This window comes from Xiphophorus maculatus, chromosome 3 (genome assembly GCF_002775205.1).
Source record: "Xiphophorus maculatus strain JP 163 A chromosome 3, X_maculatus-5.0-male, whole genome shotgun sequence".
Classification (NCBI taxonomy): domain Eukaryota; kingdom Metazoa; phylum Chordata; class Actinopteri; order Cyprinodontiformes; family Poeciliidae; genus Xiphophorus; species Xiphophorus maculatus.
In genome coordinates, this window is record NC_036445.1 from 15,776,999 (window position 1) to 15,794,603 (window position 17,605).

At 39.2% G+C, this 17,605-nt stretch overlaps 1 protein-coding gene across 1 annotated transcript; it reads left to right on the forward strand.

Annotated features, from left to right (window-relative positions):
• The first annotated feature begins 473 nt into the window (after positions 1-473).
• Positions 474-15,679, forward strand: LOC102238401 (tumor necrosis factor receptor superfamily member 16-like). The gene is made up of 6 exons (XM_014470861.2): positions 474-884; positions 8,615-8,747; positions 9,119-9,472; positions 11,210-11,426; positions 11,514-11,656; positions 13,674-15,679. Exons 1-6 carry the CDS (start codon positions 846-848, stop codon positions 13,985-13,987), a joined length of 1,200 nt encoding a protein of 399 aa, XP_014326347.1. The 5' UTR covers positions 474-845; the 3' UTR covers positions 13,988-15,679.
• Positions 15,680-17,605: the final 1,926 nt, after the last annotated feature.

Consider the following 17,605-nt stretch of genomic DNA (forward strand, 5'->3'; position numbering starts at 1 on the left):
CTGCTACATCATATCAAAGGAAATTTTTTCTTGTAGCTGTAACTTGACAAAACATAAAAAGTAAGAATACTAAAAGGGCATTAAACATTGTGTAGAGCAGAACACTATACAGGATCTTCCATAGACTTTTGAAATCATTTGCAGCTACCTAACAAGAAATATGGCTGTAAGTAAAAGAGTCGAGGGTTTTCCACTGTTTTCATTGCGCACTTTAAAACAAATAGTTTATCTTCAATTTAGATCCGAGCACTTCCGACAGGTACGCAGGCATTTAACAATTTGTCTTCAATTCAACAGTTTACAAGAATAAGACATCCTGTGCTGTTAAAGTTAATGAGATCTGAGTCCTTTCACCGCGTCTCAGTGATGCAGCCAATCACGGAGCCCGGCTGAAAGCTGAGGAGATGGGAGGAGAAAAGTCCAGGGAGGAGAGCCTGGCGGAGTTTTTTTTTTTTTTTCCTTTGCCTCATCTGTTGCAAAGCTGCAGGAGAGAGAGCGCTGCAAACGTACATCCCGCAGCCCGAGACAGAGAGAACTCTGTTGCCACTTATTCCGCGGAGGAATGAGCTGAAAGAAACTAATGCCTTCTCTGTGTTTCCCCTGGATTACATCTACGGATTTTACGCATCTGGAAGTGGCTGTTTTGTGCGTGAAAACAAACGTTACAGGTCCATGACGGAAAGGCGGAACCAGCGCGTTCATGTCTTTTAATTACATTTTGTGCTGCGGAGGTTTCTGGCTGTTTTAAGCCGTTCGTTGAGCGCCGTAGGCAGAAACGAGCACTGTTACGACGGGGAGACGCGCCGCGGTGATCGGAGTCAAAGGGAGCTGTGGAGACTGGAAACATGAGATTGATTGTCATCTCTGCGGTTCTGCTGTTGAAAGTAAGCAAAAGATCAAATATATTTGCCTGTTTTCTTCTTTGACAAAGATTTTTGTGTGTGTGTGTGTGTGTGTGTGTGTGTCTTTTCTATTTCGTATTGAGAATAGTATCCTAATATAAACCTGAGGAGTTTTTGTAAACCTATCCCACCTAGATTGGAGCACACTATTGTTCCCAGAGGATTTCTGTTTCACACCGCAGAGCCATATGGATGGCACAGGCTCTGTATGTTGTGTTATTGTTGCCAAATAGTAATAGAAAGATGAAAGTCATATGGTGTGTTTGGTTCCCCAGGGTTCAAGTACAATATGCTTTACATCTACATGCAGAGCCGGTCCAAGATTCTTTAAGGCCCGAAACAAAATTTGAATTCGGCTTTTCTCCTAACTTCACCACAGCTTAGCTAACGTGTTTATTAACATCATCCATGTTGGTATGTTTATGCATTGTGCATCTCATTTAACAATCTTTAGGAGTCGTTATTTTCTTCTGGATTACAGGTAATGGTAGGGTAGCATGTACAAGCATAAAAAAAACTATCCAAATTTCCCCTCACCACATTCATTGGTTGGAAAACCACATTCTCTTTGCAGACTAATGTGAAAAGTCAAAAGTACACAACAGTGAAAGAGATAAAGTTAGTACCCACCATTGATATATCACTACTCCTAAAACAATTATGCCATTGTAAAGCTGGCTTTTGCTCTTGGATGCCCCCTAAAGGTTTTGAGGTGTTAAGCAGCTGCTTTTATTTTCTTAATTTTTACCTTTATTTAAGAGGCTAATTACCAAAATCCTTTGGGACTATAGAAAGAATTTGATTTTGGGCTCTTCCAGCTACCACAGCTCAACTAAAATCTCCTTTTGCATCATACATCTTTAAATGTTAATGCATAATACTTTTGCATGACTATTGCAGTAGCAATTTCTCCTCAGCAATGTAGATATATGTAGTATATTGTAGAGAGGTACAGACTGGGATACTTCTAAAATATTTATTTATTCTAAAAGAAAATATTTAGCAGAGAAAAGTCCTTACAGGCTGGCTACACTGTTTATTTTGCATGATAACAGCTGATGGTTTCAGGTCAGCTTTCCCTTTTGCAATATCATTCCTCTGTTTTGTACCTATTCTTTATCATTTGTTCGCTCTTATTTGCATTTGTATTAAGCAAATCATTTCAGACCAATGAATTCAAACCATTGCATATCAGTTTTATGTTCAATTTTTTGTTGAATAATTTTTTGAAATGTGGAGATAAGCATAAAATCGAATTTAATTTAATATTATTTTCTGAAAACTTTGTATTTCCATTCATTTCTTCTCTAATTTCCATGTGGCTCTTATAGCATATGACAGATTATGAGTACTGATCAAACCAAACTACTGTGACCCTGAGCAACCGCCTTGCTGGTAGATGTGATTTGTGAGTCTGAAAATCACATTTCCTTTACCAGACTATGAGCAGATTATATAAAGTTACTTTAAATCGTTGGTTGTCAAAGCATGTATGAAATGTACACTTGGTCTGTAGGAAATGACTCATGGCAGATGGCTCCATGTTGTACCCAGAAACATCTGGTTAGAAACCAAATAAAATGGGAAAAGTTCAAATTAGAGAAGGGTAGAAAGAAAAGAACCCTCTGCTGATTTTTCGCTTGGGATAAAACAAAATCTAAAGTTCTGCTGCTCTAGAGCTCCCTCTGTAGGTTTCCAGGCTTTACGCGCCTGCTTAGTTTGCTAATGCAATGCCTCAGAAGCTGGAGAGCCCTATGGTTAGAGATCATCCTGCAAACCGGTGAAAATCTTTTTATCGATGTTTGAGCTGGGACGATGGTTATCATTTCCAACTCACACTCAGAGGCCACCATTATGTGCTGAGGCACTAAAAGCCAAAACACAAGGGCGCTTTTCCAAGATTATCCACCACATACTAAGTAAATGATCTGTTTTATGAAGAAATTATAGTTTGGGTGTTTATTTGATGGCATATTAAAAAGCCAGGATCATGGTGAATAGAAAGCCCCTTCCTTAGCTGCAACAGACAATAGTCTGACTCTCATTTTCGTCCAAGGCTCACAGCGATGGAGTTCCTGTCTAGACTTGCTCTTCACAGTCACAGCACTTTTGTTAGATCTAAGTGTTTAGATAACACCTCACCTTTTTAAGAAGATGGATATCTCCTTGTGATTTGAGGGGAAGATGTCAACAAAGAGCATGTGTGAAATCTAAGATGTTGCTTCTCATCTGGAAAATGCACATCTTGTCACATGATTCTCTCTTTTCTTATTAGACGACTTAGCGCAGATGCAGAAAGTTGTCGGATTAAATCTGTTCATTCTCAGGATGGCATTTATTGTCTCACTGCATCTGCTGATTACAGCTATTCCCAGTGAAACTGTGGGAAAAAAAGCAGGAAATGCAAATCTTATTCTCTAATGTCAACGTGGGCGTTTTCATACAGTTGGAAGGAATAAACATCATTTTAAATCATTGATAGTCTCTCAACAATATGGTTGAAGCTAGTAATAACCTTCATGTTTGTTATCGATGCTACCTTTGGTCATTTGTGATTTCTTTTCCCAGAAAAAACAAAATTGAAATCCATGTGCTTTAATTTGTACCCCTGAGAGAAACCCGTGCAGATGGGATGTGGAGCTGAAGTCTGCCTCGGCCCACGTTGTCTTGGCTCCCAAACCTTCAGTCGGATTTTAAATTCTCATGGATCAAAATTTTCACAAGGGGGAGAGCATCCTTTTGTGAGTCTATTTTTCCACGGATCAGATTAGGTGTTGAAACTCCAGCCCTTCTCACTTCAGAGAGGGGCAGAAAATGTTTAACGTGCTAAGAAGGCGTTGTGTGTGTGTTTGTGTGTGTGTGTGTGTGTGTGTGCGTGTGTGTGTGTGTGTGTGTGTGTGTCTGATCTGCGTTGACTGAGTGACTCGGGCAGCCGTGGAGTTGAGAGGCCCATTGAAAGCAGCTCTCCATGGTGGTCCGCCTGGTCTCACTGGGGAATCCCTTCAGATTGAAGCTTACTACCTTAATGGCAAAAGCAACTGCGGCTCCCTTTCCTTCAGATTTTAGAGTCCAGATTCAACAGATAAGAGAAAAATACTCTGAGGGGTCATGACCAGTTAATTTATGAGGATAATGACAAAGTCTTTTAGCAATACAGTAAAGCCTGTCCCCTAAAAGTAAGTTGCTTTCGGGGGACAAATCGCTTGTTGCCACCAGAGCCAACCCCAGGGCTCATGCTTGATCATAAAGCTAAACTTTTTGTCCTTGTTTATTGAGACTGACAATACTGTCAAAGCGTAAATAAAATGAAAGATTTTTAGTTGTTTAAAATGCAAGACATAAAGGATTTATTGATTTTCCATTGCAATAGTACAGAGAATAATATTTGTTTGATCGCTTGTGTTAATATAGTTACAATCGGATTCCACCAAGTTAATATTTTCTTTGTGTCAGCTTGTTCGCAAATATATCTCAGCAAAAAACGAATTGTCTGACAGCCTTTAAACTTTCCCTCATCTCCACCAAATCTGCATTGAAACATTGTTAGTTAGTGGTGTGAGTGGAGGGGATGTTCCTAACAGGAAGAGGGGCCCCTAATCAAATTCAGCTTAAGAACCCTTTATGCCCTGGTTGCAACACTAACTACTCAATGACCTTTTAAAGTGTTCTTGTATTCATTTTACATTCAGCTATTGGATTTTTGTACGTCTGTTTGGCTATAATAAATCATTCTGTGCCAAAGTTTTAAACTGATGGGTTTTTTTTCACATACTTCCCCAAACGCAGATGTTAAAAATGCTTTGAGAAAAAGTTCCTCTAAGAGTTTTTGCTACTTTCTTTTTTTTTTTTTACATAAATTTTGCACATATTTTTTTACCTGACCAGGAAGTGTGGTTTGTGGTTGAAAAATGACAAAGGGAACATGTGAAGAAAACGAGAAGAAGAGTCAAAGTTAAAACAAACTATAAATAGATAAACAGTATCTGGAAATCATGTCACAAAGAAATATGACAAATAATTCACTTTTGGTACAATTTAAGTTCCTTAATTTGAAATGCCTGTTTGAAAATAACTGCACCCTCCAACACTTTTAAATAATAAAGAAAAATAAGGATAGAATTTGAAAAATTGAGAAGACATGAAAGTTGTCTATAATAACATAACCAGCTGCTTTTGTACTTTGACAAATGTTAACATCCATTTGAACTGATTTTCATTAAGCACCCACTGCTCTGTTTTACTGGTTAGATCTGGGAAGCCTGAGAAACAAGGGAAAACATATTCCTGTGAAAGTTTTGTTTGGATTTTGGACTGAAAATGAGTGAAAAGGTCACTGAGATTCTTTGAAAGACCTTCAGAACCTTTGAATATTACAAGAAAGTCTGGTACTCTTAAAGGAAATCAGGAGTTGAAAGTTTTAGCACAATGTAGTATGATGCATGAAACATATTTTTTTCACATATTCATATCTTTAATTATCAAGACTACTATTTAATGCCTATTTTTTTCTAGCTCTTTATTTGCTTGTCTGTCTGGAAATTTGCTTTGAGTTTCAAAAAATGTTACCTGTGTGTGAGTATTGAAGCTGGAAGCTGTGATTACATGCTAGCGAACATGATTGCATGCTCTAATGTTTTATGTCACCAGTAGATCCCCTCAGACTCCTCACATGACTGACATATCATGTTATTACCATCATGCTCATACCCAGCAGTCCATGTTGCTGGATTCATAAATGGAGGATAATTGACTCGTATGTATTGGTGTTCAAGTGGCTTCCTGGTTTATGGTGAAATGTTGGAATTTCTCTCAGCATCCAGCGATAATTTATTAAAGAAAAACAAAACAGATAAAGCTTCATATTTGTGCAAGGACATGAATTCAGGGCTGTTTCTGTTGCCCTTTTAGGGCCATTTTACAGGAATTTTTAAAGCAAGGCTGAACTAGGTTTTTGTTGCTGCCAATTTTAATGCATGCCTCTCTGATAATTTCTCACATATCTTAAATATTGCCCCTATATAGTAATGCTTAGCCTTGTGAATATTACAGATTTTGTCACTCCCCTCCAGTGTGTCGTGGATTAAATCTGCCATTGGACTCTGCGCCTCTCTTTGAGAAGTGTCAAACTTTCCTGTTTTCAGCTGAGTTGCTGTCCCATTTTCCAGCCCCAGCTGGCAGAGGTGAACCAGCTCAGGTTCACGCCGACCGTAAAATCAAAAATCCAAGCTGTAGGTAAAAATAAAACAGGGCCACCATCCTCAAATATTTATCAAAGCAAAGTTCAGCATCTAAAGAGGTTGACTAGTGTTTGGAGAGGAGCCCCCTCTGTCACATAAAAGAGGACCAGCTGTGAGGCTTTTTTTTGGTTTGCTGTAAGTCCACTCTGTGTGCTAACTCCAGACTGGTTTATTCCTGCTGGGTCCAACCGCCCTGATACCATAATTCCTCTGATCTGGGCCCTGCGGCTGGAGTTCAGATATCATCGGCTCCACCGTAAAGCACCGCAGTCAGACTGACTGTTGTTAGAACAACTTGAGCCCAGTTTCAAAGCTGTAGTATCAGCATGGAACATTTTAGTGTTTTCTGCCTGGGAGCATAGCATTTTCTGCGTGCGTGCGTGCGTGCGTGCGTGCGTGCGTGTGTGTGTGTGTGTTGCTGGAGGGGTTTTAATGGAGGCCCTACAGGTCCACACATGCTCCCTTAAGCTTCTTAGCAGACTTCAGAGACAAAGAAAGAAATCATCATCGAGCTGTTTAGATGTTGCTTTTCCCCTTAGCAGGAGGTTAGTTGTTAGACATCTGTTTGCTCGGTTTGTTCTTGTCAGGCCCCTGGGCGGAGAAGGCCAGTCGCCTTGTGCATATTTAAGATGCCGTTGCATTGAGGCTGCAGAGGCGGGGTTATTGGTGAAATACTGATCTTCACAGACACACCTGGAGGGCTTGGTGACTTCAAAGATGTCTCTTCATCCGAACGCTCTCATGCTGGGTGGCTTTGGTTAACTGACACCCTTAGGAAAGGCTGCCCCCCCCCCCCCCCACACACACACTTTCACATGCGCTGGCTGTGAAAAGTGTCCTTCACTTTGGATTTGGATTGAGTGGAAACAGAATAGAAGCTCCTCTTGATTTGTTAGCTACTATTACCTTCAGTGCCTTGCAAAGGTATTGATGTAATAGATTTTGTGAAGTTATGACACCACACTACAATGTATTAAGACATAAGTCACTACCTACTAATGGCCAGCACTGCAAAAGCACAAAATTCTACCAGGTATTTTGGTCTAGTTTCTGGGGCGAATATCTTCGTACACTTGAAATAAGACAAAACTAACTTACAAGTAACTTTTCAGCAAGATATAGGAGCTTGTTGTAAGTCAATAATTCTGTAGTACTAATTTAAAAAGTACTACTTCCACTGGCAGATTGTTTCACTTAGAACAAGACATATTTTACATTTTATAAGTGAAATAATCCGTCAGTGGTACTAGTACCTATTCATCAATATTAAGGAATTATTTGCTCTAAAAAAAGCTGCTATGCTTTACTTGTAAGTTAGTTTTGTCTTAACTAACTTACAAGTACACTAATTCAAGTGTACTAAAATATTTACACTAGAAAGGCAAAAGTGGTAGGATTTTGTGTTTTTGTAGTGAGGGGAGTATTAGAAAAGCATGGAGGATCATGACTATGGAGGAAATGCAGAAATCCACAGTTCAGACTGCAATGAGTGTCAATAAGAAATACCTTATTGAAAAGAAGCATTACAAAGTTCTGCTTAATTTATCACAAGCCTTCAGGGGACACAGCAAATGTGTGGAGGAAGGTGCCATGTCTACCATTTCTAGTATCCTACATGCAAAACAATAGTTTTGCATTGAATATCTGTGCCAGGGAAGGAAGATCCTTATTCACAGATTTTTGCCATTCTAAAATTGTCTCTTGGATAATCTGCAAGAGGCTTGTGAAATTTTCAGCTGTAATTGTAGATCAGTTTGGTTCGCCAAGGTATTGTCTCAGTCTGGCTGAATATAAATGTATAACACACTGTTCTGTTTTTTGTTCACAAAACATTGAGAAAACCTTGTATCCATTTCCTTTAATTTCATAATTTAGCTCTACTTAATTGTTGGTATGTTACATAAAAACACTCAAATAAAACACTGAAGTTTGAGTTTATAACAAGACGAATCATTGAAATGTTTCAGAATGTGACTACTTTAACAGGGCACCATAATATCTCTGTTTGTCTAATTTTTCTTCTTCAATAACGTAAAACCCAATAATCCTCTCAGATGCAATCTCGTCTGGGAAAACTGTGAAGAACATCTAAGCTGTTGTGTTTGTGTCATATCATAAGCCGGGCCTCTCCAGTACCCACTTACAGATAAGAAGTCAGAGCACTTGGAGAGTAAACTGAGTCAGATGGAAAGATTGCAAAAGAAAAAAAAAAGAAAAAAAGAGGGCTTGCCGTTTTCCATGTGTCTTTGATCACAAATGGGTGGGAAGTGTGGGATTTGCTTCCAAAAAGATGATGAAATCGGGTTTTCCTGTAAAGGAAAGACTTATGCAGGGTTTTCTGTGATTTGATCAAAAGTAAATAGGCAAAAACGTGTAATGAAATAAGCACTTTTTTATTTGTTGCTCTTTCCCATAGAGCAACAAATGTGTGTGTGTCTTTAGTGAGTTTATCTTTACACTTCATGTTTTCTCTAGGTTACTCTTGGAAAGGGTTGTGCTAGTGGGAAGTACACCGAGTCGGGACATTGTTGCAATTTGTGTCCAGCTGGTTATGGATTGGAGGAAACGTGTGGAAAGGAAAATACCAAATGTCTACCATGTCTGCCAGGTAATCACTGACAATTTGTTTGTTTATACAACAGGATGCTTCTTATTTATTACCTGATATTAAATTTTTTTTTCTTTCTAACATGTTATTCATTTCCACCAGGCAGAGATATTTTGAGATACGTATGTACTGGAAACATAACATTTTTGTGTAACTAAGGAGAGAAAAGAAGCTTTTTCAGGACTTTAAACAAAAAACAAAAATTGATTAGAATCAGTAATGCTGTCCTGCTCGGATATTATCTCTTCCAAACATCTGCATGTACAGTACTTAATGAGAGAAGTCAAATTAACTTATTTTGTATTATATAGTAACATTTCAGTATTTAAAATTGGAAAGCACTAATTATTCATTTAAACCTGTTTTCCCAGGAACATTTTCACCATCCGAAGGCCTCGACTCTTGCCTTCCATGTAGCACCTGTCCGTCTGGTGTGCCCATGCTGGCGTCCTGTTCGGCAACCCAGGACACGCAATGCGAGTGTGACGTTGGCTTCTACTTTCTGAGAGGCTTTGGTCTATGCGCACCCTGTTCCAGGTGCAGGCCAGGTCACGGGGTTGTCCGGGAGTGCAGGCCTCAAGGAGACACGCTTTGCCAGAAGTGTGGCCCGGGAACCTTCTCAGAGGAGGATTTCAACATCAAACCCTGCCAGGCTTGCAGTCAGTGCTCTGATGAAGAAGTGGAGATCCAATCCTGTATGCACAACTTTGACACACTCTGCATGGGTGAGTGCTTTTACACAAATAGACTCTCCTTATTGAAACACAAATCTAATTTATTTGATATTTTTGCAAACAGCTCTTGAAGGAGGAAACTGGGTATACTGTTATCCACTCAGTAAAATCACAGGTTGCATATTTGAGAAATTCTTGAATCTTCCCTAGTAGCCATTCGGGGGTGCCTAAACGCTTGGCCATGCAAAGCTTTTTTACATACAGCTCCTCCTCAGAGCTGCAGAGGGGATAGCTTTCCTTTGTGAGGCACCCTATCCCCCTCACACTTTCCCCAAACACCTGGTGGAACTGAGGCTGGTGAGCTCATCATACAAACTATTTCCAAGTCCAACGCTCCTAAGAACAATTGAAAATTGCATAATGGAGAAACACCATTGTGATGACGTGCTGGAGGCAGAGTGTCAGAAAGAGCAGGAGCTTCTTAAAGAGACTTAGGTCAAGTTCACGGCACTGAATTGCAAGGTCAAATTTCTTTTATGTAATGATTGATATCTGGAAGCGAATAATCAAATCACGAGATGAAATCCACTTTTTTCTATTTGACATGAAATCCCAAAAAACAGACCAGGGGATTCAGTGGAGACAGTTTGAGCTATTGTTATGTTACCTAAAACTGAAGACTTCATCCATTTCCTAACACCCTTTTCCCTAGTGGGGTTGAGAGGGCTGCTGGTGCCCATCTCCAGCTAACGTTCCGGGCGAGAGGCGGGTTCACCCTGGACAGGTCACCAGTCTGCAGCAGAAAACAGTAGACTCTAAACTCTAAATGACTTTAGTGTGAGATTATGCTACTCCGATAAAAAAATTATTTACTTACTACCCATACTTAACGGGGTTACCATTAGTTGTGCAAGTTCCCCAAAATTGAATTTCGATGAACTACAACATCTTGAAAACTGGAGTTGTTTTAATATTATAGAAATCTGCCTTGGCTATTAGCTCACCACTGTTCTACGGACTATTTTTTGTTGACTAAGATGGTTAAAGAAACTGTCATCTTAAGGTAAAATTGTGTCTCATGCTATCAACACTGCAGGATCCCTCAAACTACCCTCTAGGTTTGTGTGGTACTGGCTAAAACCTCTGGCATTGTCTTGTTTAGTTTACTTTTTATTACATCAACCTCTTGAAAAGATTTATGGTGCTGAGAAGTTCTGTGAAACCCAATACCAGCACTACGAAAGAGTGCCAGCTTTCATCTTTCAACATGTGATGCTGGAAGACGCAACAATAGTAGATAAAAGATAAACAATGAGTGAAATGTAGGAAGGATCAGGGTCTCTGAACATGTGGACAGCACCTGATTCCACAGTTTCTCAACACAAAGAAACACGAGAAGTCCAAAAGCTCACTTTAGTGTTGTCGTCCAATTGATAAAAGGTTGACAGGTCTTTAGGTTAACTGCTGCTGAAGGAAAAGAGAAGCAGCTGACCCTGACAGCTAGTGATCTTGCCCTCAAATGGCTACACTTGCTCCCTAAGACAAGGGTCAAATGTACTCACAGAGAGTCCATGTGTCATGACCCTTTTGACCCTGCACAGGTCGGTGCCGTATCTTGTGCTGTTTGATCCCACAAAGGCAAGACTGCAGGCGGCTAAAAAATAGGGGCAATGGGAGGTTAAAATCCCCGGGGGACCAGGGTGACAGAAGTTATCTTCACATCTGGTCTAAATATGTTCTGACGAGCATGTGTGCAGCTCCTTCTTGAGATGTCTTTATGTCTAATAGATAAGAAGCTGCACATTGGCCCTGCTGGTGCCGATGGGGCCTTGAATATTCCTAATGGGGCGGTGATGGAGGAAAATGAGGAGGAAGACGGCAGCCCCGCACCAGGACCGTCCAAGTTTACACCGCAGGATGAGGGTGGCAGCAACAACATTCTCGTCTACGTGTCTGTTCTGGCTGCTGTGGTGCTGGGCTTGTTGGTTTATGTGGCTTATAAATGGTGAGTTTGTACTGCGTCCATGTCCTGTAATAACGTGAGCATATTGGGCATGTGCAAACTTAAACTGCTTTCATGGACTCTTCCCAGTTGGAGGTCGTGCAAACAGAAGAAGGCCCTCTCCAAGGCACGTGTGGCAGAGCTGGCAGCATCTCCAGAAGGAGAAAAGCTCCAAAGTGACAGCGGTGTTTTTCTGGACTCTTACAGCCTGCAGGACAACCAGCCCAGTAAAGGTAAGCAAGACACACAGACTTTAATTCTACAATTGCAAATGATTAATTTTTTTATACACTTCCTTCTGAGCTCTTACTAAAACGTTCTAGTGGGATACACTTCAAATCTATCCCCTCTGACAATAGATTTTTCCTTTAAAAACCTGCTGTATCAAATGCCACACGAGTCTTCTGCCCTCTGGTGGTTAATGGAGGTATGACAGGTGGTGCCAATGTGCCATATTTATTCCAAGTCCAAGATACATGTAGCTGCTCGCACTAAAGTTTTCATGGAGAAAGAAATTGTATTGGAACAATGTCAAACAACAAAATATATTTTTAAAAAATTGTAAAACTAATCCTAATTTCTGACCATGTAATGCCAAAACATTATTTTTGATAAGTGAGCTTATGAAACTAACTTTTAAACATTGGCACTTTGCTGAACAACCTGCTGTGTTAAATCCTACGAAAGCTGTGCTGAATTTGTGTATGTCAGCTGTAATCCTTTAGGTTCATGCAGGTTTATTTTATAGGTCACCACTTAAGTTGTTGTTTAGTGGAATTCCAGGTTTAATTTGCACTTTAAATACCAAATTCAAATATGTTATACACTTAAAACTTCATTTAAATCTGAATATAGCAGATTAACTGTTAAACCATTATCTATTTAGATATTTTGTCTATGCAATAATGCCTTTGTTAAAGTATAACATTATCTATTATGTTTTCTATTAGACTAAAGAGTTATAGTTTGGTTTCTCATTGACCAGAATACTGTATATTAGAAGCAGCTTGAGTTTTTTTTTTGGCAAACTAAACAAAAGTTTCACTCTTCTACTCTCTATAACGTTTGTCAGTTTTATGGATGGGTCTGGACTATAAACACCATTCCAGTAATGATTGCTGGAGTAGTCAGTGGTTGACTGGGTCATGTGTTAAAGATGATTTACTGGTGAGGAAACAATTATCAGATTTCTCTTTACGCTGTTAGCATCACATTCCTTAGCTAAGTTATGCCATTGTCTCAGGCGTCCAATTCCCTCTGAGAGAAATGTGTCACTGTTGTCCCATGTTGAACAGGATCTACCACACATCCTCTAATTACTGCTGTAAAGTAACACATTATTGACCTTTTTTCATACCAATTCTCATGTAACTATTGAAAGAAACAAATGTGATAATAGCTTAGTCGAATTATAGTAAGATATGTTCTAATAAACACAAAGCAGAAATTACAACTGCAGACATTTTTAAGCCTAGACTGAATTACAGTCAGAGACCATGAAGAAATGTCACTTGCCCTTTTTCTGACCCTAGATCTGTACGAGTCATGTTGTTCCTCTCTGCTCCACTGCGTCCGACTTATTTAAGTGGCATGTTTTTGGGTATTTCCCATTTTGAACAGTGGTATGGAGAAACTGACCTCTGTGTATTCATAGCCCAGATGAAAAATTTAGATCAGCTTAGAAAACTATTTAATTAAGCATAATATTTTTTTTAAAAATGCTTCCGTTTAATTTTCATTGATACCAATTGCTAGTTGTCACCCACAAAAAATATATATGCTTCTTCAGGGGAGATTTGTTTTTTTAATAGTTTCAAGTTATGGTACTTTAATAAACGTAAATATATATATATATATCTTTCCTTTTTTTTGTTTGTTTTACAAGGGCCGCCAATAAATGCAGTCCTCAGGACCAAGGTCTGTCATGTTGCTGATTAAACAATGTGACCTCTCTCAAAACTCACTAAGGAGTAATGAGTCCTGGAACAAAATCCAACCAAAGTGTAGCTAAACAACCAGAAATCAGAGAAACATCAGCAGACAGACTGTCGTAAACAAGCAGGAATGACATTACTTTCTGCACAAGAATAAACACTGGTGGGCAGAAAAAGAATACAGCCGTGGGTTAAAGCATGCCTCTCAATGATATACGTTTCAAAGTGAAATCTAAACATGAAACAAACATCATGACATCAGCCAGCCCTTGAGTCCCACCAAGCCTTGAGCTCATTAAGCTTGTTTTTCAAACAGGTACCAAGAGAGACAGCAAACTCGACAACCGTCTGTACGTCAACTTGCCGCCGCACAAACAGGAGGAGGTGGAGCGCCTCCTGCAAGAGGCAAGCGGCCGTGGATGGAGGCACCTTGGTGCAGCGCTGGGCTACGAACCGGAACAGCTGGACCTGTTCGGACGCGGCGAGGCCCCGGCACACACGCTCCTGTCTAACTGGGCCCAGAGAGAGGGCTCCGCTCTGGGACTGCTGAGCTCGGCACTGAACCGCATCGAGAGACCCGATGTGGTGACCGCCCTTAACAGCACACAGCAGGGTGTTTCTGTGGTGTGACCAACTGGCCGGACCCTCTAGCGACAATCACAGACTCAAGTGAGGGATAAGCGAGGCGCTCAGCTTTCAGCTCTTCTTTATGGTTGAAGGAATCATTCTTAAATTACTTTGTTTATAGACCTTTTTTTCACTAAAATACCACCAATACTCTAAAAATGTATTACTTGTGGCTTATTTGAACTGTTTGAAAGATTATGATGCCGTATGGTAACCGATTTGTCTGTCTGGCAGTGCAGGGATTATTGGACTAAATATACAGAGCTGTAAAAAGTATTTCCCGTGGAAGATTTCTAGTGGGTTTTTTGTTGTTGTTTTTTACATCACATTTACATGTTTCGGATCACAAAGAAAATGTTTATATCAGAGAATGGCAACCTAAGGAACTACAAGAAGCCCTTTTAAAAAGATGACTTTGTTAATTAAGAGGAAATATTTTAATCTCACCTGACCCTTTGTGAAAATGTAATTGACACCATAAATTTATGTCAGTTTGTGCTATCTTGCCTGCAACAACCTCAAGTAGTATATGCTGCAGCTTGAAGTTCTTTTTTTTTTTTTTGCATCAATGTGGAGGATTGTTTTGATTCTTTTGCAGAATTCAGCTACACTGGAATGTGTCTGAGCACAAGTAGCCTGTTTAAGGTCAAGCAGGTTTTTCGCCATTCCAACACCTTTTGTTCATAAGTGGGGCCACTTATTGGCTCTATTCATTTCTGCAAGTTGTCTGGGGCAAAGTAGGCCCAGACTATCACACTATCACCTCCATGTCTGACTAATGTCTGTCAGAAATGCTGAGTTAGTTTACACCAGAAGTAGCAGTATACACAACTTGCAAAAATGCCCATTTTTTTCTCATATGACCACAGAATATTTTTCCATTTGGTGCTGAAACTCTTCCATTGAGGTTAGAAAGTGAAGCCTGAAGTGCTTGAGAAACTGTTTAGACGTTTTCAGTTGGATGAGTCACAGATGTTTTCTCTGAAGAGTTATGGCCAGTCAGCCACTCCTGTGAAGGTTCATTACTGTTCAGTTTGGTTCACTCACTGGAGTTTCAACGCCTTAAAACGACTTTATGGTTTTAAATGGTAAATGGTTTTACAACTGAAATATGTCGCGCAATATGTTCCTCATCTATTCTTAAATGTTCTTTCAATCAACGGTTTGTGTGTTTGTTTGTTTTTTTTATATTTTGGCGTACTTCATGTTGTCAGGTACCTTTTTAGTAATTTCTTGATTCTACAGGTCTATCAGAAATCAGACCTTCATGTTTCTACTGAAATTGACCCAAAAATGTTCCGAGTCATACTTAATTCAATTGGGAAATCATACATTTTCATAGAGCCATGTTGTGTCAGATAGATTTGTTCCCATTAATAGCTGCTTCCACCCACAGCGCAGAGTGAAAAGAATTCAATCCTTTCATACTTAAGAACAATGTCACCTCTAAACTTTATACGTTAAGAACAAAACCATTAAGAATAGACACACAAATACTGTAAATATTCAGTTCACAAGCAAAATGATGTGCAGTATGTAGTATTATGAGCAGAAATTTGTATTTTTGAACAAAAATCAAATCTCACCTTTTACATAAAAAGGAAAATTTCTATGTAAAGTTGTTTATATTGAACTCCGTATCTCAACATGTTTCTTCTTTGAATACTTTTTTTTAAAATAAAGTACATTTTAAATAATCATGTTTGTACTGCCAAAAGGTTTTGTGACAATTGAAGAAATACTCTCTTTATCTGGCTGGATCACGTCTGCATTTTATACACTTTTTATTAGACAACTACTGTAACTCTTTTTTTACATATTTTTCTTTCTTCCTGCCACAACTGCCTGTCTCTGAGTGTCTTTATTCCTTTTCTTTTTTTCTTTGTTTATTTTTTTTAGCTTATTTCAAGGATATCGTGCAGCAGTAATGTAGATTTATCAAAGCCTTTTCTTTTCTACACTTTACTCAGAGCGAGGTGACTTTATCCATCAATTTTATTGCCAGGCTAAACTTTTTCCACACACAACCCCCCCTCCCTCCAAAAAAAACATAGGGAATCTTTATAGTCTCTAATTTGCCTCCAAGAAACTTCTAAATGTTTATGTATTATGGGTAAATGTAGGTGTTTTTCATGGTTTTTCCAGTGTGCTGGGTTTCCTGGTTGCTTACATTAATCCTGCGATAGACTTGCCATTTGGACTTTACCTTATAAACGCTTTAAGATGTGAAGGTTTCAGCACCACCTCCCACCACTGAGCACCAATAAAGCCAGCATGGAAAACAAATAAATGAAGGGTAACAAAAATGTGCTACTAACATTGAATGTTTTTTGTTGTTTTTTTTTTTTACAAATAATTAAGTGATAAAAAAAATGTTTGGTTTGTTGATGTTTTTATCAGATGGGTCTTTTTTCTATTTTGTCCAATTAGAAGCACAGACTTCAGTGTATTTGGATTTGACCTAATTATAAAGTGGGAGGAAAGAGCAATATTGATTTTTTTTTCAACTTTTAGCAAATAAAGATCTGAAATATGCTGCATGTAAAAGAGAATTGAATTTATATGTATACAATTGCATTTTATAATTCTAATGTTATACATTGCCCTGAATACATCATCTTCACTTTGAAACACGGTTGTGGCAGCAAATACGTAGCGTCCGAGCTACCTTAGCAGACAGTTTATCTGGTATAATTAGCAAACTATTAAAACTGCTTCAAAATCTACTGAGTGATAGCTGTAATTAATATTCATAGCACTTTATTTAAAAACCCATATTAAAATCAAGCAAAGTAGATCTTAAACCTCTCCTGAGTTACAACAAATTGCCCATGTAATGTTATTTTAGGTACTTGTTAAAGCCTTAATTACACAGGCTCAGTTTGGCAGGTTTACTGATGATCAACCTGCTGTTGTTTGGCACCAAATACAATATTGCTTTTTGTAACTTTATTTTGAACTCATGGTCCTCCCTCCTGCTTTGAACTGTGATTGTTTACCAATTCCTGTTTCCCACTTGCTGGATTTGGGTGAGGAAGTTTGGACCTGCTTGGAATGCAATACGTATTTATCAAGGGATTTACAGTATTAAAACGCTTCCTGTCCAAAAGCCTGAGGGAAAAACTTTTTTTTTTTTTAATCATTTGAGTGTGAACTCAAAATAACAGCTTCAGTCAAACCCTCATCGAGGAGAGTCTCCCGTTTCTCACCGAGGCTCAGTCTCACTGGACTCAGATCTGTTAATGATCTCTCTGCCTTCAGTTTTAAGTGGGAGCAGGCATCTCGCATGGCCCGAGGCAGCGTTACCTGCCATCACACACTCCAGAAGGGACTGCTTAACTGCGGTCTGAAGCACACAGGCATTGGGGCGTGCGGAATGTGCACACACTTTAAAAAAAAAAAAAAAAAAAAAGAGGGGGATGGGATTGAGGAAGAGAAGTAAAGCACTGCAAGCAACTCTCTCCACTCAACAGGTCTCCTCCGTGTTTAGAGCAAGCAGATATCTCTAATGAAGGCACTTGATCACTTTGTTTCCCTTTGCAGGGGCCAAACATCTGGCTAAAGACTGTGCAAAATGTGCCAGAGCTGTTTTCATGCCATGTGCACCACAGGCCTTAAGGC